Source organism: Callorhinus ursinus, unplaced genomic scaffold, assembly GCF_003265705.2.
Source record: "Callorhinus ursinus isolate GAN/ISIS: 27379988/994484 unplaced genomic scaffold, GSC_fseal_2.0 scaffold59, whole genome shotgun sequence".
Taxonomy (NCBI): domain Eukaryota; kingdom Metazoa; phylum Chordata; class Mammalia; order Carnivora; family Otariidae; genus Callorhinus; species Callorhinus ursinus.
In genome coordinates, this window is record NW_027397121.1 from 1036126 (window position 1) to 1059106 (window position 22981).

Here is a 22981-nt window from a genome sequence, read left to right on the forward strand (position 1 = left end):
CTATCAACAATGATGCCTTTCAGGCCCCCACCACACTATTTCTTTCCTTATTCTTATTCTTCATTTACACTAGAACCCCAATCCTGCTCTCACCTCCACACACATTTTGCTCCCCCATTTCCTCTCTGTATCCCGAACATCCAACATAAACATAGACACAACCACAGCCACATACACATAGGTAAAACACACATACATAACACTGGACAAAGTCATAGTTATAACAATGCAACAGCAGGAATGATACATATGGTTGTGTAGGCTACTGTCTGCACAAGGGCATCCAGCTGCACAGGGAGGGGTGCATAAAATCATACTTGCACTCTGCTTTCCCAGGTGTGCTTCCTGGGACAGTGTCACCCAGGGGAAAGGGCACTGGTTTTTCTAATTAACACAAAGGTAGCCACCTTTACAGCCTCACAGTTCCCCTCTATCCTGGCCTGAGGTCCTCCTCTAACTTCTCCTTCATCCTGGGGTCCTTAGCCCTTCCCCACACCTGTTCTTCCCACTTTATCCTGAAGGTCTCAGCTCAATATGTAAAGAGAGGAAGGTGTCCACATACTGAGATTTCACTGAGTTGGGCTACCAGTTCTGCCACTTGTCCTCGAGCCTGGCGCAGGTCCTGGGACTCTCGGGCCAGCTTATCCTTCATCTTGTTCAGTGTCCGCATCATCTCTTCCTTCTCCAATGTCTTTGTCTCACATTCTCGCTCCTTCCTCTCTAGCTTGCTCACCAACTCCATGTGTTCTGGGATGGGGGTGGGACAGGAGAGGAAATGGGAAGAGACAATATGAATCTGTGTGTGTCTACCTCTAATAGGTCCTGGGCTGGGCAGGGGAGGGGTTGTACGGAGCATGCAGTGGCTTTAGGCAGAGCCCCTTACCTTTCCGGAACTTCTCTGCCTGGTCTTGCCACTGTTTCACTTCATTCTCATTGATGAGCCTGGTGGGGAGTACAGGAAGGGTCTGTTGATTGTTGGCTCATAACTTCCCAGAAGACATATCATCCCCCTATTCCCCACATCAGTTCTGTGATCTCCAATCTGTCCAGCCACATCAAGGAGGCTAGGATTTTGACTCTCCAGATGTCTCTCCAGGTCCCCAGCCCTGCCCAGTTCTCGTGTATCTCTCTGTGGACTGTGAAAATTGAAAAGACCCTTAAATAACTTATGATCCAACCCCTTGTGATATAGTTGAAGATCTTGAGACCAGAAATGAAGACAACAGCTTAACTAATGGTAGAACTAGGACTAAATCTCAGGCTTCTTTTAGTTGTCTGATGACTTGTACTCCCTTGTAAAAATAAATTTTTTGCACTGAGATCAAAATATTGACCCTACCATGGTCTAGGCTTCCAAAGACCAATGTGTAAGAGCAAGAAAAATCACCCACCTCAAAACACAGAATGAGTATGTTGAGGGTGAAGAGGGAAATGTATCTAAATCACAGGAAGTCCTCACTCATGTCAAACTCTTGGAATGGGGATTAAGCTATTACCTAGACACCAACCAAAGTGTAATAGAAATGAAATCCCAAAGTGAGATCTCAATAATTGGGCTTTTTGTTTGTTTTTGTAACTCTGAAAATGTGGGAGTTAGATCCATGAATCTTGGCTCCTCAATCACATCAAGGATATAAAGAGGGGACAGAGTATGGAAAGGGACATAATTTGTGCAGAGAGTTCTTTGGAGAGAGCCATTGCTGTCCTTCTTGGAGGTGCTACCTCCTTCATCATCATCCACTAGCTTCTTTGGACCACTCAGAGTTCTGACCCACATTCCCTGATGTTGGGAGGGAGGCATGGTGGACTAGGGTCCAACTTGGGGCCAGGCAGTTCCAAAGAGTGAAGAAACATTAACTGGGAAAGTGGTGCTGTGCTGGGACCATCCAGCACTCCTAGAGTTTGTTGGTACAGAGATTGCACAAAGGTTTTTCATGGACCAGAGGTAAGCATCATGGAAAAATTGGGCTGATGCCATTTTAAGTCCTTTCCAAGATGTCCACCTGGCAGAAAATTGGACACTTGGACATTGTGCCATTGTGCACTAGATTGTTAGTGAATCAGGAGCTGATGGAAGGGATGGTACCAACCAGTCTTAGGGGATAAAAAGGCCTTGAATGGCCAGTGACCAGGGTTTTATAGTGAGAGGCATGCAACAAAGAGCTTCAGAAGATCCCAGAAATAATTCATGTCTTTACCTTTGTGACAAGGCCAGAGAATAGGAAGCCTGTTTACTAGGTTATCTAATCAAGTAACACCTTTTCCCCTTCTCCTTCCTGCCCCTGCACTGCCTCTGATAGGGATTAAAAATTGGTTAGCTAATAGAAGGGGATATGTGTGTAGAATGGGTTAGAAGAAAAACAGAACAGAGAAAGAAAGCCAGTCATCACACATGCCCTTCCCACTGCACCGTCCAGCCCCAGTCCAGGGAAGAGAGAGATTTAAGGCTAAATCAAATCTAGAATTCACATGGTTCACATCTGAGACTAGTCCTTCTAGTTGCAGATTTGAGACTATGTTGATGGCTTAAAATGATCTTAGGACTTCCATTGCCCAAAAAGAAGCAAAAACTTCATTGGACCTGAGGCATTTTCATCCTCTGGCAGAGGAAAAGCTTCCCCACTAAATAGTGTAAAGAGTTAGTAGAAAACAGAAATAAAAATCAGAAATAAAGCTGCATTTTGATTACTTTGCTAGTTGCACTTGTCCAGCATACCAGGTAGGATTAACTATATCAATACCCAACTACTTGTGCAAATGAAAACAGTACCATGAATAGTTCAAAAATCATTTTCTACCTGGCTTTGGAATGTGACACCATGAATACTTAAGAGCCAATTTATCTCGTTAAAGGGCAACTGGACATGTATAGTAGCATTATTTACAAAAGCCAAGATATGGAAGCAGCCCAAGTGTCCAACCATTGGTGAATGGATAAAGAAGATGTGGTGTATTTATACAATGGAATATTATGCAGCCCTAAAAAGAATGAAATCTTGCCATTTGCAATGACATGGATGGAGCTAAGCAAAATAAGTCAGTCAGAGAAAGACAAATACCATATGATTTCACTCATAGAAGGAATTTAAGAAGCCAATCAAATGAGCAAAGCAAAAGAGAGAGAGAAATCAAGAAACAGACTCTTAGCTATAGAGGACAAACTGATGGTTACCAGAGGGGAGGGGGGGCAGAGGGATTGGTGATATAGATGATGGGGATTAAGGAGTGCACTTGTCATGATGAGCACCGGGTGATGTATGGAATTGTTGAATCACTACATTGCACACCTGAAACTAAAGTAACACTATATATTAACTAACTGGAAATTAAAACAAAAACTTAAAAAAGAAGCTAAGTGAAATAAGTCAAGCAGAGAAAGTCAATTATCATATGGTTTCACTTATTTGTGGAACATCAGGAATAGCATGGAGGACATTAGGAGAAGGAAGGGAAAAATGATGGGGGGATATCGGAGGGAGAGATGAACCATGAGAGATGATGGACTCTGAGAAACAAACAGGGTTTTAGAGGGGAGGGGCGAGGGGGGATGGGTTAGCCCGGTGATGGGTATTAAGGAGGGCACGTAGTGCATGGAGCACTGGGTGTTATACGAAAACAATGGATCGTGGATCACCACATCAAAAACTAATGATGTATTGTATGGTGACTAACGTAACATAATAAAATTTAAAAATAAATAAATAAATAAAAATAAGTAATTTTATTTAAAAAAAGTTAAGTAAAAGTTTAAAATTAAAAATTAATGTGTTAACATAACTTCTGATAATTGATGTGACTTTAAACTTGGTTCTCTGTATTTCTCAATATACAGGGTCAAAGATAAGCCAGACTTAGGCTCTGACATCCTTATCCAACAGTCTTAGTTAATTGCCATGTTCTATTTCAGTGATTAGCAAACTTTCTCTAAAGGGTTAGAATAACTATTTTAGGTTTTATATGCCAGGTACAATCTCTGTCACATATTCTCATTTGTTTTTAAAAACTTTTAAAATGTAAAAACTATTCTTAGCTCATGGGTCATACAAAAGCAAGCTGGAGGATTGTTTAGCCCACAGACCATTGTTAGTAAGTTTAAATTCTTCCTCTATCTACTCCATGCAATGGATCATTAAAAGCTGAGTACGGGGGCACCTGGGTGGCTCAGAAGGTTAAGCGTCTACCTTCAGCTCAGGTCGTGATCCCAGGGTTCTGGGATCGAGGACCACTTCGGGCTCCCAGCTCAGTGGGGAGTCTGCTTCTCCCTCTGCCTCTCCCACCCCCCAGTTTGTGCTCTCTCTTTAGCTCACTCTCTCTCTCTCTCAAATAAATACATAAAATCTAAAAAAAAAAAAAAAAGCTGACTACACCCCCTATAAACCTGTGCTGTTCAATATGGTAGTCACTAGCTATGTCATATCACTATTTGAATTTAATTAAAATGAAATAAAATTTTAAATTCAGTTCCTCAGTCACACTATCCACATGTCAAGTGCTCAACAGCCATGTGTAAACAGGGCAGATATGGAATATCTCCATTATCTCAGAGGATTCTATTGGACAGGTGCATTTGGAGACATCTGGTTTATGAGAGGGAGCAGAGGTTTCACTGGTGAGAGTCCATGCAGGAGATCGAGAGGGAAGGAGGAAGACAGGTGAGAGCTGGCCACTGCTCACATGTTAACAATGTTCTTGACGTTGAAGTTCTCCAAGGGAGCCAGGTCAGGGTCCACACCCCTCTCATCCTGGAGGACAATCTGTTGAAGGATCCGGTCCAGGAGCTGCCACTGCTGGAAATAGCCACCGTTCCGCTTGTCTGCGAGGACAACAGGCATCATAACCTCACTGAGCCCTGGAATCCCCTGGTGCCCTGCCCTAGAGTCACTGCCTGGGCCCAGGCTGATGAAGCATGCCCTCTCCCTCCCTTCATAAGCTCCCAGTCTGATGGGGGAGGCAATGATGCTACTGATGCAGATGCTGATGATGGAGATTCGCAAATGCGATCATTTCCTAACGATCTGCAACTGACTTTCTATGAGTGTGTCAATCCTCTAGACACATTTCTCTACTCCCTGAAGTGCTTCCTGGCTGCCTTTCTTCCCTATAGGTAGGTACCCTGAGTAGCCTATGCCTTGGGAATGCAAATTGCCTTTTCCATTATCTAAAAAAAGCACCTTTCAGAAAGTAAATCTGCCCCAAAATATTACCTGCTAAATAATGAAGTCTCCAGGGAAATTTAAAAAAAGAAAATGTTTTAGGATTATCTATGCTGTTGTTCTACAGTGAAAGGTGAATGGAAACTCACTACAGGTATGCACTAAGAGAGAGTCAGAGTTGGAGTTGGAGTTGGAGTTGGGTTGGAGAAGTGCTAATGGAATCCAGGCAGACTTCTCAGTGAAGGTGACCCTGTACTGTGAAGGCAAAAGTTTGTGTGTGTTTCCTGACCTCACAGGGCCCCACTCCCATCCTCTGTAATCATGGTTTGGTGGGACATGGACTTTCTTTCCATGTGCTAGCCACAAGCCCCTCTGCTTCAGTTCTTGACCCCAAGTACTTTGTCTCAACTGACCACCAAAGGAGGTCAACCAGGACAATGCTGACCTCAAAGTCAAACCATAATGCTTACAAAGTGGAAGGTCATGTCAACAAAGCCCCATTTTGAGGCAGAAGAGACCCATTGACATTGCCCATGAAGCACAACACACAAGAACCTGATAGAGAAGTCAGGTTTCTCAGGGACTTCCTATATCTTCCGTGAAGATCTCTGTACTGAGCTTTGGAGAACTGATAGCTTCCTGGTCTAGGTCACTGTGTCCGGTTTCCTTTCCATCACTTCAGTGACATAGACATTGCAATGTGGCATAGTTTTCCACTTACCCTCCACCCAGGAAAACAGGGTAAAGCCAGGCCACTGGCTCACCAAAGTAGAACATGTTTCATCTAAGGCCGTGAACCCCAAAAAACAAAAATTCCTTCATATGTTCAGACTCACCCAGTCTCAAGTTCATTCACTATAAATCATATATAATAATGCAAACTCTTTAAGTCATTTTCAGGTTTAGAGACACTATGCCAAAGAGCCTTGCATCATGCATGGCCCAGAGCTGGCACATAGTAAACTGGTTATTGCCACCATCACCATGAAAACCAACACCACCATCACCACCAGTAGAGAGTCTGCCTAGGTTGATCATCATGGTTGGCCATAGTAGTCTTCCAAATATTCAATTTTGTGAAAAGCTTAAATACCAAATGGTACAGTTACAGCTCATTTCAAATTGCATGCTGGGGTGGTTATTAGTGATTATATATAATTTATTCAGTCACTGTACACACCTGGATCTTAAAAAGCTTAGCATCTGCTAAGCTTAGATGCTGACATCTGATATTTGCAAAGAGAGGCAGGGGCAAGTGTGTTAAAGTAGAGCTCACAAGGCCTAGATGGAGGAGTTGATAAAACCTTGAAAAAAGTCATGCTCAGTCTACATCTGTGCTATGCCCCCAAATACAAAGCTTCTTTTTGGAGCTCCCCAAGATGACTGATCACTCCTCTGTCATAAGCTGACAGCCAGAGCTGTTTGACTTTACAGTGATCAAGCTACTGCTTGGTAGACCAGGACATTAGCATTCTTCAGGGCCAAGTCCACAGCTTCTCCCCTGGGTGACAGTGGAAGTCCTGATCCCAAAGAGGGAGGAAAGAACAAGGGCCTGAGTCCTGTGGCCAGGCCTCCTGGGGACATGTGCAGAGAGAGACTCAGTCAGACTCACCAACCCAGGGAAGTCCTGACACCTTGTCTCAACCTGCCCCAGGCCAAGGCTCAGGCCAGCTGAGGAAGTGGCAAGTGCGGCCTACTTACAGGGCATCTGAAGGCAGTGGTGTAGAACAGATAGCAAGCAGGGGTAGGCCTCGGTGTGCTTTAGCTTCTTGTGGATCAGCTCAAACATCTGGGAAGCACTCTTGGTGTCAATGTGGACCTGAGGGAGTAGAGGGCACAGTGAATGGGGAGGGCGCAAGCCGTGGAAGAAGAGGGGAGAAAACCCTACTTCCATCCACTGAGCCCCATTTCCCAGGATGACATTCATTCTCCTGCTTCTGGCCCAGGCTCCAAAGGAGAGGCACAGAGAAAAGGAGGAGGGAGATGTCCTAATTATATGAAGCAGGATTTCTCAATCTCAGCATATTGGCATCTTGGACCGGATCATTCTTTGTCGTGGGAGCTGTCCTGTTCATTGTAGGCTGTTCCACAGCATCCTTAGTCTATATCTATCAGATACCAGTGACATCCTCCTTGTACTGGTTGTGATAACAAAAATTGTGTCCAGGCTTTGCAAATGTCCACAGGGGGAGGAGGAAGCAACGTTACTCCTGGTTGAGAACTACTGATTCAAACTAAGGAAAGGGGACAGGGGCATAGACAATTCAAGGACCACATAGCATAGTTCCACGCAAGCTGGGTTCAAATCCCAGATCTACTCTCTCATTGTGTGACCACAGGCAAGCTAATCTCAGTCTTCTTATTGTAAGTCCAGGGCTTGTGTGACCATATAATGGGATGGTGCTTGGTGACTGCAGCACCACCAGAGGTAAGCTTCTATTTGAATAGAGATTTTATAATACAATATTTAAGCAGCAGAATTGTGTATTTTCAGGGTTATTGAGGCTGAAATGAAAAGACAATCTGGTTTGTGAAGCATGATCTAGTTAGTGGCAGGGAAAGGGGACTCAGGAAATTGCTGGAAGGCAGGGGGAGAGTAGCCCAGGAGAGAATCTGAAACTAATAATGTTTAAGGACTGGCCCTCTTTCCTTTGGGGATTGCAATCTCCCAGCGGAGGAGATGCCCTACCAGGTAAGGCCTGCCAGGTGAGGCCCTGCAGAGCCAACACACTGCCAGGCTCCAGAAGTAGGACCTGTCTATAGGACCACTCACCAGGGAAGCCAGCCAACAATGGACCTACCACAACATGGGATCTGGAGAAGAGGCTGTGGGGCCACCTGGGACCCCACTGCAGTTGCCCCATCCCTGTAGGCTTCTTACCATGTCAAACCTCCTGGCTAGCTCCAGGTCATCCTCATTCCGGACCATCTCAAAGAAGTCTAAATGCCTAGATAGGATGAGGGGATAGAGAGAGTAGATATTACTTCTAGGATGTCCCTGTTTGAGGATTAGTCCCTTCAACTCCCCAGTGAACTAAATCTGAAAGCTTAATTCAGGTGATGCTGAGGCAAAACCAGAAAGAAGCCACTGGTCTATACGCCAACACTCTCCTCCTTTATAGAATCCCATGCCCCTTCTTCCTCAGGGAGGCCAGCCTACAGTCCCATCACCTTAGATCAGGCTTTCTCAATTTTGGCACTATTGATATCCAAGGCTAGATTTTCCTTGGTTGTGGGAGGCTGATCTGTGAGATGTAGAAGGTTCAACAGCATTTCTGATCTCTACCCACTAGACACCAGTAGCAGCCCCCACCTTTCAGGTCATGACAACAAAAATGTCTCCAGGCTTAGCCAAATGTCCCCTGGGGGTAAAATCACCCAGTCAAGGACTACTGCTCTGCCTTCACCAGGGTTCTCATACTGTCCTCATGTCAACCTTCAAAGCCAGTCTCTCTCATTTTTCACCCCATCCACTCCCCAACTTCATTTCAAAAGGGCCCATCCTGTCTCCCTTAAGACCCAGTGCAATAAAATAGTGTGTACCAATGGGACAGAACCAGAGGGGACAGATAGGAACTTAATTGGAATTAAGGAACACATAGGAATTTAATTGTGCCCTTTAATCAATAAAGGCTTTCATGGCTTCCATTTGCGGTGGGGCAATTTCCTTGTTAAGCAGGAGTGCCCTGCAGGATGTTTAGTATTCCTGGTTTCCAACAACCAATACCAGTTAGTGTCCCCCAACCAGCTAGTCTAAAAACCAAAGGAACACCCCTATGTGTTTCCAAAGCCCCCCCCAACCCTGGTGAAGTACTAACATGGTTGAGGACTACTGGGTCCACCTGCATTTAACATCAGAGATGAGAAAGCAGGTCAACAAAGAGAGCAGTCAAGGACAGAGGTAGGATGTGGGACAAGGGGGTGAGAGCTGTCCACCTCCCCCCCACAGAGCTGATTCTGAATTAATACTGGGTATGGCAAGTGGTTTCCATTGGGAAGGGCAGCCTCCTTGAAAGTTCTAATCATCCCCAACTGAGGCACTGTCTCCATGGCTTGGGCCTTACTTGTCCAGGATGGCATTCTCGTGCTGCCGGAGTTTGTCAATCACAGGTTGGATCCCCAGCATCAGGAACTCATACCGTAGATGAAGGCGGAACTCCAGATTATCCTGGGGGTCACCGAAGGAGGACCAGACTTATTGGCTTGTGGCTCTTCCACAAGAGTCCCCAGTGGACCCACTCTAGTCATTGTCCCACTATATCACCTGCAACAACCCACCTGGAACTGCCTCAAGTCCAGAGTTCCAAGAAAGGGCAGGAGGAGACATACTAGACCTTGTTATTTATTCCCATTAGGTTTCCTGCCTCACTTCCTTCAAGTCCCTTACCGGTTTTCTCAGCCTTTGGCATCAAAGAGTGGCACCGTAGAGTAAGGTAGGCTATAAGCTTTGATTTCAAACAGATCTTGATTCAAATCCCTGCTCTGACACTCACTAGTTTTGTGATTTTGGGAAAGCCTTAGTTTTCTCATCTGTAAAATGGGAATGATATTACCGAAAGGGGTGATATTACATTAAGAATTACCTGGTGAAGTATGGTTACTAACTAATCAGAACAGATTAGTGTAGCTAGTATTGACAAGGGTGATGTCAGCATCTGAGGGACAGATTGCTCTCCCAACCCACCTCACCTAATTTAGCTCATCAGGACTGGTTGCAAGAAAAGCGTGTCGGCATAAAAGAGGGAAAAGTAGAGATCATTAAATTGCCCCTTTTGTCCTTCAACAAATTGACCTTGACTGGGGCATCTGGTTCCCTTAGAATTTGGGGAGTTCATCTGCTCTTCAAGTTCGTCTTCAACTTGCTATTTTTACAGTCTGAGAATCCCATTCTGACCCCACAGTAAGGAAAATCAGAAGCCATACCTCCTAACAGAAGGTGCTAGAGGGCATGACCAACCAACTCAGAAACCAGTCCAGAATCAGGTCTTTAGAAAACTCTAGGAAGAAGAGCCTACACTTGCCCTCCTCCCATAAATGATCCCCCACCACCCTAAGCCAGCATCAGCCAGCCTACGTGGGGTTTGTCCAGTATGCACATAATGCACAACGCTACCCATGCAAGGAACTCCCCAAGAACCTCTCATGACTACAAGGTTCACGACAATCTATTCTTTCTCAGCCCCAAGTGAAGGAGGCAAGAGTTTATAAAGGTAATCTGAAGACAATGATGGTAGTGGCAGCCATGCCAACCAGAGGTCTTGGCCCTTTCCCTCTGCTACATCCCCAGGAGGCACTTGCACACATTCCCCTGGGGCCAGAAAGTCCAGGAACAGTAAGAGCCACGACAAGATGCCTCACCTCTCCAGCTCCAGCATTGAGGACAGCGTTGATGAAGGACATGATAGCTGTTTTCAGATTCACTTCATCCCGGTACCGGCCCAAACTTCGGTCTAGCTCATTCAACAGTGTCTGGTTGGAAAGGCGGGACAGGAGAGGAAAGGTGGGCTCAGGATCCTACAAGTCCAGCCTCTGTGCCTGTGTTCCTACCATTCCAACCCCACGTACTTGCTCTACCCAATCTATCTAGCTTACCCTGGTCCTTCCCAAAAGCTCAGCTTTTTCAAGAAGCGTCCTTTGCCTATCCATACCTCAATCTCAGTCCTGCCACTCACCTCCAGGGCTTAGTTTATTTTGTAGGGCCATGCCGAAATGCTGCTTTAGCATTTTAGAGCTGTTTACAGCTCCAGCTGCTTATAGCTCTTAAATCTTCCTGCCCTGCTCCCTGACAGCATGGACACTGCCTTTTACCTCTTCTGCAAAGGTTCAGGGGCCACTTTCTGCACAGAATAAGTGCTTAAAAATGTTTGATGACGGAATATACAAATAGCCTATACGGGTAGATAAACCATAGCACTTGTAGTGACAGTTTAGATCTATTGATACTTATTCTACATAAGACACTTTATACTCATCTCATTACTTTTCTGGGGCAGGTCAGGGAGAAGAAAAGAGAATGGCTTCAGTATCCAGCACTGTTCTTGGGGTCCCCATAGTAAGCACTGGCCCAGGCATAGGGCTTAAAATCTTGGCCCCAACAACTGCATTCAATTTAATTTTTGACTGAGCTGCTGTGATTCATCAGGCACTGGGCTCAGAGATGTAGAGCCATAGACTAATAATCCAGCCTCAAGGAACCCACAGTCTAGTGATGCATCCATTTTCCCAGCCAAACCCGTATCTCTTAAGGTCCCTTATGTCTTTTTATATAAGCCCTCAGCTAGGCCCCCCCTCACCTGAAAGCGTGTCCTCTCAGCTGCATACACCTGGTAGTGGAGCATGGCTTGCAGCACCTTCTTGTGGCCGCCAGGCACCAAGCACACGGCACCCAGGATCTCCAGCACGGCCACCTTGGTCTTGCTGTTCTCTGTGCGCAGACTCTGTGCAATGGTGCTGATGGCCTCGGGCTGTGCCAGCACATGCGCTCGCCCCTGGGAGTTGTTCATCAGAGCCTTGATGCAACCAATGAGGGAGGTGTGGATGCGACTTTCGCAGGTGGCGTGGTCCATGCTCCGGAGGAAATTCAGCAGACAGGTCAAACCCTCCAGCTCAATGAAGCGTGTCACAAACCTGTCCAGGCCAGCACCATTAGCATAACAGGTATCCTGAATTTGCCTATTATTATGTATACACTTTGCAAACAGTTACCCCGGGACCTGTATAACACAGTGTTCCACCTATAGTAGCCACTTGGTTCATTTAGTGAGTTTATTTAAGGCATTGAAATCCTATCACCCTCACAGGAGACTCGTGCCTTATTTGCACCTTAAATATCGTGCATTTGCAGGCCATTGACTGTCAGTTGCATAGCTGTGATGGTGTACGCTTGAAGAGAATGATTGCAGTAATTGTTACTATAATTATACTATAATTATAATGGCTGTTAAACCTGAAAATTCATCTCCAGAGACGAGATGTCAAAAGACAAAGTGGACTTCCAGACAGGGGGTCATCAGGAGTCACTGAGTCATGGGACCAAGGCTGGGGAAGGCACTCTTCAAGTGATCCTTAAGAAAATTGCTATCTTAAATATTAACAGAAAGCATTAAAAACCATTTAGTTCAGGGGTTCTTAACCTGGAGTCTGTGTTCCCCTAAGGGGTCATGGCTAACTTGCAGGGGTCTGTGAACTTGGATGGGGAAAAAAATGTTACACTTTTATTTTTGGTAACCTCTACCTGAAATGTATTATTTCTTCGTATGATGAATGTGGGCAATAAACTACAGTGGTAATAGCAGAACCTGTGACTTTGTCACCCAAAGAAATCAGCTATTTTCATATCAAATTATAGTTGCTACAGGTGTCACAGACTATCACTTCCACTCATCAGCACTTCAAAATCATGGTGGTTGCTAGCTCTTTCTGCTTAAGGCATAAAAAAGCACATTAATTGCTATCTCACAAATGTTTCATATTTGGTAACTGTATTTCAATTTAATTGGTTTATTTTTCATCTTATCTATTTTATTATTTAAAAATATCATTCTGATAATAGGTTAATAGGTTTCATCTGGTGCCAAAGTCATCCATGGCACATGCACCTTCACACACGCATACACATAGAGAGGCTTAAAACACTGAATTTTGTAAAACAGTAACGATCTAAGGAAATGTCATAAATGGAGCTGAGGGAACCATCACATATAGTTAATACATTTGGTCCCAAGTGTATTTGTGTATGTCCATATTATTATACAAATGTCTACAAAATGAAATATACTCTAAAATTAAGTCTTTAAAATAGGTATTATTTGCTTCTATTATATGCTTTTCTGTATTCTGCAGAATTTCCACCATGACTATGTGTAACTTTTGTAATCAGAATTTTACTAAGGGAAAGAAAAGTAAATTGAAGTGGGAGACAAACCTGGCAAACTTCCCTCAACCCCTCTCCTTCTCGATGTCCTCATCCTTCCTGCACCCCCTTCCTACAAGCCCCCCACCCCCTGAACCACACGGGATTAAGATGCTCCCATTCTCCTGAGGCTCTAGTTCCAGGCTCCCAAAGTAGAGAGCTCAGCCCAAACCACACACACACACACACACACACACACACACACACACACACGGGCAGACCAGTATGCTGGTAAACATTTAACAACTGGCTGTCTGAAGAAAGAAAAAAAGGCCTGATTGTAGTGTTTGCCAATTTCCACAATATAAATATGCCCAGCATAGCTGATTTCAAGCTATCAATGTGACATCATTGAATGTGGAGTTGGGAAGAGGTGTAACATTTATAGTACAGATGATCCTTGAATAACACAAGTTTGAACTGTTTAGGTCCACTTATATGGGAAGTTTTTCAATAAACACAAGTACAATACTATGAATAGATTTTCCTTATGATTTTCTTAACAGTTTCTTTTCTCTAGCTTACCTTGTTGTAAGAATATAGAATATAATACATATAACATATAAAATATGGGTTAATCAACTGTTTATGTTATTGGTAAGGCTGCTGGTCAATGGTAGAGTGTTAGCAGTTAAGTTTTGGGTCAAAAGTTATACGCAGATTTTTGACTGCCTGGGGGTTAGCACCCCTAACACCCACCTTGTTCAGGGTCAGCTGTATTTCCACCATGCATATACAATGAATATAAACTCAAGAGCATATGTAACAGTCAAGAATATACATAAAACTAAAATGTAGTAAACATTAAGTAATTAGGGAGTGAAAAGTTTCAAGTATTTATTACTTTTGTTTTTAGTATGATTTATTTAGTTTTAAGTTTATATAACTTATATTCTAATCATAGCTATGTTTAACAAGCAGCTTACAAAACTGCTGAAAATTTAACAGTTGGCTCCCACAAGGAGCTACAAGCCAGCTCCCAGGCTTGAGGAGAAGCTGTGGCTCTTGGCCCATTTGGACCTTTGCGCGGTATGGCCTGGGAAGGTGGAAGGGTCCTTCTTCTCAAAATCATCCCCTTTTCCTGGCCTGCATCACTCCTCCTCTAGGTGGCGGAATCTCATCTACAGACACCACATCTCCCCCTAGTGGCTGGAGTATCTCTTCTCCACGCTGCCCTCCTCCCTGGCCGGGGCATTCATTCTCAGAGCTCTTTCTTACACACCTTGTCCATAAGTCCGCCTTCCCTGCCATTCTGTTCTCCCAAGAAAAACAAGTACCTGCCCTCAATTTCTGCTCAGATAGCACTTCAGGACCTGAGGTTTATGTCACATTCCTCTGCTCTCTGCCCTGGTCCCCCACATGCCCATCCTCTGGCAGCCTCCCAGCTCCTCAGAGAGGGGTTGTAGGAGGCAGGAAGTGGAACAGAGTGCAGGGAACTCTAGGGGATGTGGTGGTGGGGGAATGGAGCTGGCAAGGGGACTGGGATAGGAGCAGAGCATTGGGTGAAGCTTCAGGAAGTTGAGGGGGACCAGCAAGTGAAGGGGTGTGGAAGGAAGTGGGAAGGGGAAACACAATGAGTCACCTCATGGGTTGTGTCCGGAGAGCTGTCTTCAGGTCTTCCACAACTTGGTTCCTCATCTCCGTCTCTTCCTCATCAAAGGCATACAGACTCTGCATCTGAGGTAGGTGGAAAGGGGCGGAGGTCCTGCTGGGCTGCCTGAGCCCCAGCTCCCTGCATCCCCCAGCCCAGGTGGGACCCAGGAGCCACCCTCGACTCAGGAAGGGTGGGGCCTCAAGGAATGGTTCACTAAGAGGGTCAGATTCTGAGAAGACCCAGGTTCCAGTCCCAGACTTCACTTTCCTCATCTGTGGAATGGGGAGAAGTATCGGCTCGGCCTGTTTCCTAAGACTGTGTGAGATACAAACGGCTAATAAACGTTCATATGGTTGGGGGCCTCGAGAGTCACACAGAGAAGGGATGGATTATGTTTTAAAAATCTCAGGAATAACTGGAAAGCTGTTGATCCCCAGGGAGTGGGGTGTGAAGTTCAGGGAAAGATGCGGGATGATCACTCTCTCCCATGGCTTTTCCAGGTGGGGTGAGGGCAGGGGAGAAGCCATTGCTCACGGCAGCCATAGAGTTGATGCGGTCGATGTAATAGTCAGGCCAGCTGGTTGCCAGCTTGTTGGGGTCCTCCTGCTCCTGGAACAGGAAGAAAGACTATATGGACCACCTGGCAAGATAGGCCCATGCCCTGAGGTCCTGAGCTTCGTTCCATGTCAGCAGATTCACTTTCCAGCCCCACTCAGACAGGGATAACTTTGAGGAAGTTACAAAATCTCTCCACGTTTCCATTTCTTCCTTGGTAAAAATGCAGATAGTGAACACTGACTCTCATGACCGGCCAATGACATGGGCAGAAATCACACAGGTATATGCACTTTCGATGAACAATATATATAATTAAAAATAAATTCTTTTTTTCCTGTTATATCTGTCCCCTCTTTATTTGTTTGCTTCTTAATAAAATATAATTTTGTCTGTTGAACCTAATAAAAATCTGTGCATATATTTTATACATCTGGTTTTTCAAATTTTACTTTCTAATACCATTCTCCTTGTATTTTACAAAAGTATTGGTTTTTGACAGTTTGGAATTTTAAAAACTTGGTTTTTCTCTCAGACTGTTTGAGAAGCACTGATATAAAGCATTTGGTGCAGTTCTTTGGCACATGGTAGGCACTCAGTGAATAGTAACTTCACTAAAAGAGGGAAAGAGACTCCCAAGCCCTGGGTTTTGGAAAGACTCAGGAGGACTCGGTGTAGCTGGGAAGCAGAGTCCAGAGCACAGGGCCTTTGGCCCAACCCTCAGGTTTCAAGGGAAAGCCTCAATTCCTCCCCAGGGATGGGCAAAGACAATGAGAGTTGAATAAATATTAATGTTGATTGAAGATCTAGCCCTCTCCTTCAGCCAACGACTCTACTTCTGGGCATTACACACACCCTGCTCCTTCCTGTCCCTGTCCCATTTGGATGTTCTCCTTCACCTGCCTTCTGCTAATCTCCTGCTTTCAAATTTGCACAAAAACTTAACTCCTCTTCCAGAACCATGCTGACAAACTACCTGTCTGCCAGGTGACCTGGACTTTGCCCTGTATCCCTCAGCTATATCTACTAGCTTCACAATTTTGTTTCACAAAACCCAAATTTTAGACCAGTGGGAAAGCTGCCTTGATTTGGTCTTTGTGATTTCACATGGCTATGTGTTAACGCTTCATGACTGAAACTCCCCAATTCTATCTTCTGACCTTGGGGAGGGGATCACAGAACCAAAAACAAATGCACCATCAAATATATATTTTCCTGTCTTTGCCAGCTCATCATTTCTCCATTCCATATGCATTAAATGAGCACCTACTACATGCCAATCACTGTACTGAGCCCTGAAAGTACTGAGCAAAAAGTCAGTCTCTGTCTTCCATAGAATAGTCTCGTGTCAGAGGTAGGGTGACAAATGCTTTATGGTCAAACTGTCTATAGTGGGCTGTGGAAGCCCTGGGTGGGGGCATCTAACACAGAAGGCTCATGAAGGGGGGTCGGAGAGGACAGAGTTATTAAAGATTACTGAAGCTAAGACAGGTGGGGAAGATGTTACAAACAGAGGAAGCACCACATGGCAAGAGAGGGGTATGTGAAAGTGTGGGGGGAGATTACGTGTAATCTGATTTGGAAGGTAGAACAAGCTATCCTTACATTTCAGTATTTTTTTTTTTATCTTAGTTGTAATGAAGGAGAAGAGAGGGAGGAGAGGGTGGGGAGAACGGGGACTGATGTATGACCTTGATATACCTGCTGCCCTGTGAGGCTGAGCCTGGGACGAGTGGGGGCCAAAGAGCCAGAAGAGGCCACCCCTGCCCCAAACAGTCCTTACAACACAAAGCTGCCCTTGGGTATGGCACAGGACAACACGCCCTCCAGGCAAGCACGGGAAGGGAGTATAGACTTATCATCTTGGTATCTCCTTGACCCAGCCCCACTCCTGGAGCCCAGTGGGCACCTGCATCAAGGGTCTTTGAAAACCAGAATCTCTTTCCCTGTCAGCTCCATGAGAGCAGGGAATTTTTTGTCCTGATTTATTCATGCCACTGACACCTAGAACGATGCTGGTATATAATAAATATCTGTTGAATGAGCAAGCAAGCATAGAGGCAAGAGCTGTGCCAGGCTGGGGACCCTGAGGTGGCAGTGGAAGTGGTCAGACATGGCACCTTCTTCTTGCTGCAGTAGATCTGCCATTTCTTCTCCGGAGGCAGTGCAAACACAGCCTCTCGGTTTTTGTCGGTGAGATCCAATTCATCCTGCAAAGACAAGAAATATGTCTGAAACCCAAAGATGGTTGACATTAGAATATTCACTGCTACAGGAAATCGCAATTCCCCCAAACCTATCCCTCAGCCTACTGTCTCCCTCCAGAGAGTATCAAAGTATGATAGAGCAATTCTTCTGCTAGAAATACAGCCCTACACCCCCACCCCATTCCCTTACATCGACCTAAGCCTGGGCTGCCTCTATCCATGCTTCCCTTACTTCCTGTCCACTCCCACTTGTCTCTACAAATCTGCTCTCCTCCTCCAGGCTGCCTGTTCCCTGCCCATCTCCTTCCTGCATTGCTTTGCTAGTTCCTAACCGTCTTGCCCTGGGTTTCTGCTCTTCTTTCCCTTGTCCTTCTTAAGCTTGTCAACATCGTAAGTCAAGGCCTGACAAAGCACTCAGTCTACAGATCTAGTTTCTGCCCCAACCTGCAAGTCTCCCTGACCTTTGAGTTTCTCCCCCAGAAATTCTCTGGCTCCCCGCAACCTCGGCCTGTTCTTAGCACAGGGTGAGAAGAGCTGGTGAGGATAAGAAGCTGTACAACTCTCCTGGCAAGAAGAGTATGCCATGGAAAGGGAGGTTCTGATCTGCTTCCCAGGGAGGTGTGTCTGTCAGAGGTAGCTCCTCCACCCACACAAGGCTGGGAGCTCCACCACACTAATCCACACTTCCCAAGGAGTATAATTGGGTAGTCCTGATGTCATGAAATTTAGGGTTGTTCTATGAGAGTCACTGAAGGTTTGGCTGCATTAGATGGCCTCTAAAACCTCTCTTATTGAAGACTTTCCTCCTGTGATTCATGAGCTATGCCAAAGCTCATCAAAGAAATAGATGGGCCACAGGAAATGTAGCCTGCTTTTCGACTCAATTATTGTGAGAGTTTTCTTTTTTTAAATCAAAAGCAATACTCACATTAAGACAATAAAGCATACTATTAATAATCTTTATCTTTTCAAAAATGATAAACAGTGAAAGTAATATGTAAAAAGGTATAAGGGTCTTAAATGTCAGTATCTCTTTTCCCTATACTTTTAAGGGAGAACATTGAAGACTTTCCTTTACATAGATCAGAACTGTCCAATAGAAATATAATGTGAATATAATGTGAGCCAGAAATTAAAAAATTTCTTGTCATAGTAAAAATTAAGAAGGAATTGGTGAGGTTAAATTTAATATTTCATTTAACCCAAAGTATCTAAAATATAATCATTTCAACATGTAATCAATAGAAAAAATTGTGAGTTTGAAAAAAAAAAGAATATAAAGAATGTAAGTCATCAAAATATGGTGTATATTTCAACCTTATAGCTCCTCTCAGTTCAGACCAGCCACATCTCAAATATGCAGCAGCCCCAAGTGACTATAGCTGCCATCTTGTACAGCACATACAAAGATAATTTGAAGCAATACCCATCAGTTCACCTGCCTTTGGAACTAAAGACTCCTACAGATCTAATGCTAAACAAAGGTTCTTCCCTAGAATCATTCTCTACATATCCCAGTAACATCCTCAGTTAAGATTCCCAGAGCCCCGCTTGAAGTTTCTAGAGTATTTCCTTTCCATGGTCAGAAACGGAAATCAAAGAAATAATAGAGATATATGTACCTTACACTTCCCAGGGCAAACTGAATCTCTTCTTCTTTTGCTTATAGAGTTAGTTTTACCTGGACTACCCTCCCTGACCACCCACCCACGGACCCTGGTCTAATTTACCCAGGTTCAAGGTCAGTCTCTTCCAGCAGGGCTTTCATAGCCATTCCCAGGTAAGACCATCTTTCCCTTCCTGAACTCCAGAGCAGTTACATTCAAACTTGGATTCTGGTTACTTATGCACTTGTCTTTTCTCACCAGTGGTCTCTGTCACTAAATCAATGGGTATTTCTTGGTGATTTGGCTCAGCCCAGGTAGCCTATGACTGACTGCCGACCATTCACTCCTTATTGAATCTCCCTGGGTTTCTGCAACAACCACACTTTCTGGCAATCCCTCTTGCTTTGCTCTATGTTCATCTTGGGCTCCCTTGATGTCTTCTTATCTTCTCTAAAACCATCAAATATTGAAGTCCCTCAGGGGTCCTGGTATCTCCTTCCTGTATGCTTCCCCAGTAAAGACTTCTCAGCCATTCCCAAGGACTGTTACTACCCCAAACTCTCTCAAACCTATTCCTCTAGCCCACCAGTTTCCTGAGCTCCAGACCCTGGAACATAACTGCTCCCTGTGCTTATCTATTTTGATGTCCCTCAGGTACCTCACACTTTTATGTAGTATCACTATGCACCAGGCACTGTTCTAAGTGCTTAATATTTACTCAATAAACTTACAACAACCCATTTTATAGATGTGGAAATTGATGCACAGAGAGAATATGCAAACTAAGTTCATCATCCCAGTTCTCTAAACCTGAGTTTCCTCTGGAATTTCCTATCTTTTACAGGGCCCCAACATCCACTCAGTTCCTCACATCAGAAACCTGGGTGTTCCCTGATTCCTATTCACTCTCCAAGCCCAACAAGTCCTATATTTCCTCCTAAATAGCTCTCCAATCTGTCCTCTCCATCCTCACTAATGACATTTAATCCAAGCCACAATTCTCCCTAGCTTGGATTGCATTAAAACCCTCTTAATGTTCTACCCATAACTCTTCTTCAATAGAGTACCCTGAATGGTCTTTTGAAGACCATCCTGCTTTGGTGACTTTCTATCACCCTTAAGATTGTGTATGAAATCCTGTTACTCTCATCTTCCATAGTGAACCTCTAACGGCCCAGCTCTTTATTGACTGGAGACTCTCACATATGCTGCTTCTCCTACTGGGGACAACCCTCTCTCATTGCTCTGCAACCCCATTCACTTCTCCAGCCATCACACTGCCTTTAGATCTCAGTGGAAATTTCACTCTTCAGGGGGACCATTGTGACGCTCAGTTGAAAATTAAACTCCCTGCTAGACATTGCCGCAGGCCCATGAATGTCCCCCTTCCAAACACTAACTACACTTGTCATTACTGCTCAAGATCAGTCTTCTCTATTAGATTTTACGTCCTTGGAGGCAAGGACTGTGCCTTTTGGTTCATCACTAAATCCCTGGGACCTGCATAGGGCCCAGCACACAGCAGGTTCTCAAGGAATATTTTTCATTTGTTTGCTCAAAACTGGCTCAATGTTAGTTTGCTCAGTTTGTTTGCTGATGCTAGTCTCCTTGCAGATAAGACTTGTGTGACTCATCCTTGTTTTTTTTTAATATTTTATTTGTTTATTTGACAGAGAGAGACAGCAAGAGAGGGAACACAAGCTGGGGGGGTTGAGGGGGTGGGAGAGGGAGAAGCAGGCTTCCCGCTGAGCAGGGAGCCTGATGCAGTGCTTGATCCCAGGACCCTGGGATCATGACCTGAGCTGAAGGCAGACACTTAATGCCTGAGCCACCCAGGCGCCCCCTCATCCTTGCTTTTGTCAAAGCACTTTGTAAGGAGTCCTGCCCACTAAAGATGCTCAATAAATACTTGCTGAATAAAAGGGCCAAGGAAAGGAACATTTTTATCCTGTCCTTCTTTCAAAACTCATGTGCTCTGTTCAAGAAAATGTCCATGCTGTGATAATATAAGAAATATATTTTTTATCTTTGTTCCCAGTTCATAGCATAAAGTTCCCAAATTCCTTGGAATTTTATGAGTGATAAAATTGACAGGAGCATCTTTGTTCCTGACACAGGGCTCCTAAATCCCTTGGAAATTCCTGGGTGGCAGGAGCCTCTGTTCTGCTAGTGAAGAAACTCTTGGTGGGACCCTGGATACCTTCATGGGGCCGGTCACCAGAAAGATTAAGCCTTGATTAGAAGCCTAGAATTTTCAGCCCCACTTCTCAAACTCTGGAGAGAGAAGGGAGACTGAAGGTAAAGTTAAAAACCTATCATACTTACATGATGAAACCTCTATAAAAACCTCTAAGGGACAAGGTTCAGAGGGCCTTGGGGTTGGTGACCACATTCAAATGTTGGGGGGATAGTGCAAACAAACTCCACAGGACAGAAGCACCTGTGCTTGGGACAGGACCCTTACCCTTCTGGACCTTACCCAATGTACCCCTTCATCTGGCTGTTCATTTGTGTTCTTCGTAATATCTTTTATAATGAACTGGTAGTAGTAAGTGAAGTCTTTCCTTACATTCTGTGAGCCATTCTAGCAAATTATCCAACCTGAGGAGAGGATCATGGGAACTCCTGACTTGTAGCCAAATCTCTCTGAAGTATGGGTAACACGGGACCTATGACTTCTGACTGGTGTCTGGGTGGGGGGCCGTCTTGTGGATCTGAGCCCTTCATCTGTAGGGTCTGTATTAACTCTGAGTAGTTAATTTCAGCATGGAGTTAAGTTGTAGGACACTAGTTAATGTCTGCAATGAACTAAGGAGTTGTGTGGGGTGGAAAACCAACACATTTGATGTCAGCAGTATTCTGAATTAAAAAAAAAAAAAAAAACAGATCCTAGTAGTACTAACACCAATCAGGTTCCAAATGTCATTGTATATTAGTAAACGCTTTGTTCTTTCCCATCCATGCTCCATCCTGAGGATAGGATGAGGGTTTCCTGAACCTGAGTTCAGGAACAACGAGTTTGCCTGAGCCTGATGTGACGAGGAAGGTGACAACTTTCTTGCATAACCTGCATGGTCTTATCTTATAGTGGTCCAGTTATTTGGAAAGCTAGATTGCCTTAATCATAACTCATTATCCAATTCAAATATGAAATCCCATTTCAAATCACATAGCATTTTTTCTCTGCTGGCTTGACTACTGGCCAACCATGAGAATGAATGACCAAGAGCTAGGGGTAGATGAATCTGTGCTTATTACTCTATACAGGGTTCAGCCCTGAGTCCTGGGCATGAGTCCTACATCCTTGATCTGAGTCTCCTTTGCTTTGTCTCACCACCAGACCTCCAAGAAGAGGAATCATGCTTCTTTCCTGTTCTCTTTGTGGTCAGGGTATAATTTCACATACTCACTTTGTGAGTGGTTCTCACAAAGGTGTAGTGCTGCTCTAGTCTGAACGGGCATCACATAGTCAGGAAGAGCTGCTACCAGTGTAAAAGACAGAGCTTCCACCTGCCATAAGCTAGACATGGGATATAATCACCAGCCCTGAACCAGGCCTGAGCCAGGTGCAATATGGGCATCTCTACCTCCATATTTCTAGTCAATCATCCCCTGCTATGAGGACCTGATATCTGCCTACAGAACACCACTCTGTCCCTTATTCCTGTATGAGGAGAAAGAATCCCAGGGAAGTTCCAGAGAGAAGAGAGAAAGGTATCAAGTGTTCTGGTATTCTTTGAAGCTCCTCACTGCCTTATTTCACAAAAGCCTGGACCTGCTCCTTTCATGATGGACTAACTGCTGTACCATGAGGTCTAGAATCCCTTGGAGATATGAGGTAGGTCCATTCTTCTGGGGACATATATCTTGGTATCCACACCAGTAAATGACTTTTTCCTCCCTCACATCTGCATTGTCCTGGGGTCCCACCCTCGCCCCAAGCAGAGTTTCAT

General features: G+C 44.7%; 1 protein-coding gene across 6 annotated transcripts in view; it reads right to left on the reverse strand.

Annotated features, from left to right (window-relative positions):
* DAAM2 (dishevelled associated activator of morphogenesis 2) overlaps positions 1–22981 on the reverse strand; it is a 140040-nt gene that overhangs the window by 45904 nt on the left and 71155 nt on the right. For all 6 annotated transcript variants that reach the window (XM_073884962.1, XM_073884961.1, XM_025862540.2 and 3 more), the window contains 11 exons: positions 17335–17424; positions 15194–15268; positions 14648–14742; positions 11447–11780; positions 10512–10622; positions 9218–9321; positions 8035–8101; positions 6855–6972; positions 4675–4813; positions 884–942; positions 563–747 (listed from right to left, as the gene is read on the reverse strand). In XM_073884962.1, coding sequence (XP_073741063.1) covers positions 563–747; positions 884–942; positions 4675–4813; positions 6855–6972; positions 8035–8101; positions 9218–9321; positions 10512–10622; positions 11447–11780; positions 14648–14742; positions 15194–15268; positions 17335–17424 — 1377 coding nt within the window. The remainder of the gene's footprint in view (positions 1–562; positions 748–883; positions 943–4674; positions 4814–6854; positions 6973–8034; positions 8102–9217; positions 9322–10511; positions 10623–11446; positions 11781–14647; positions 14743–15193; positions 15269–17334; positions 17425–22981) is intronic.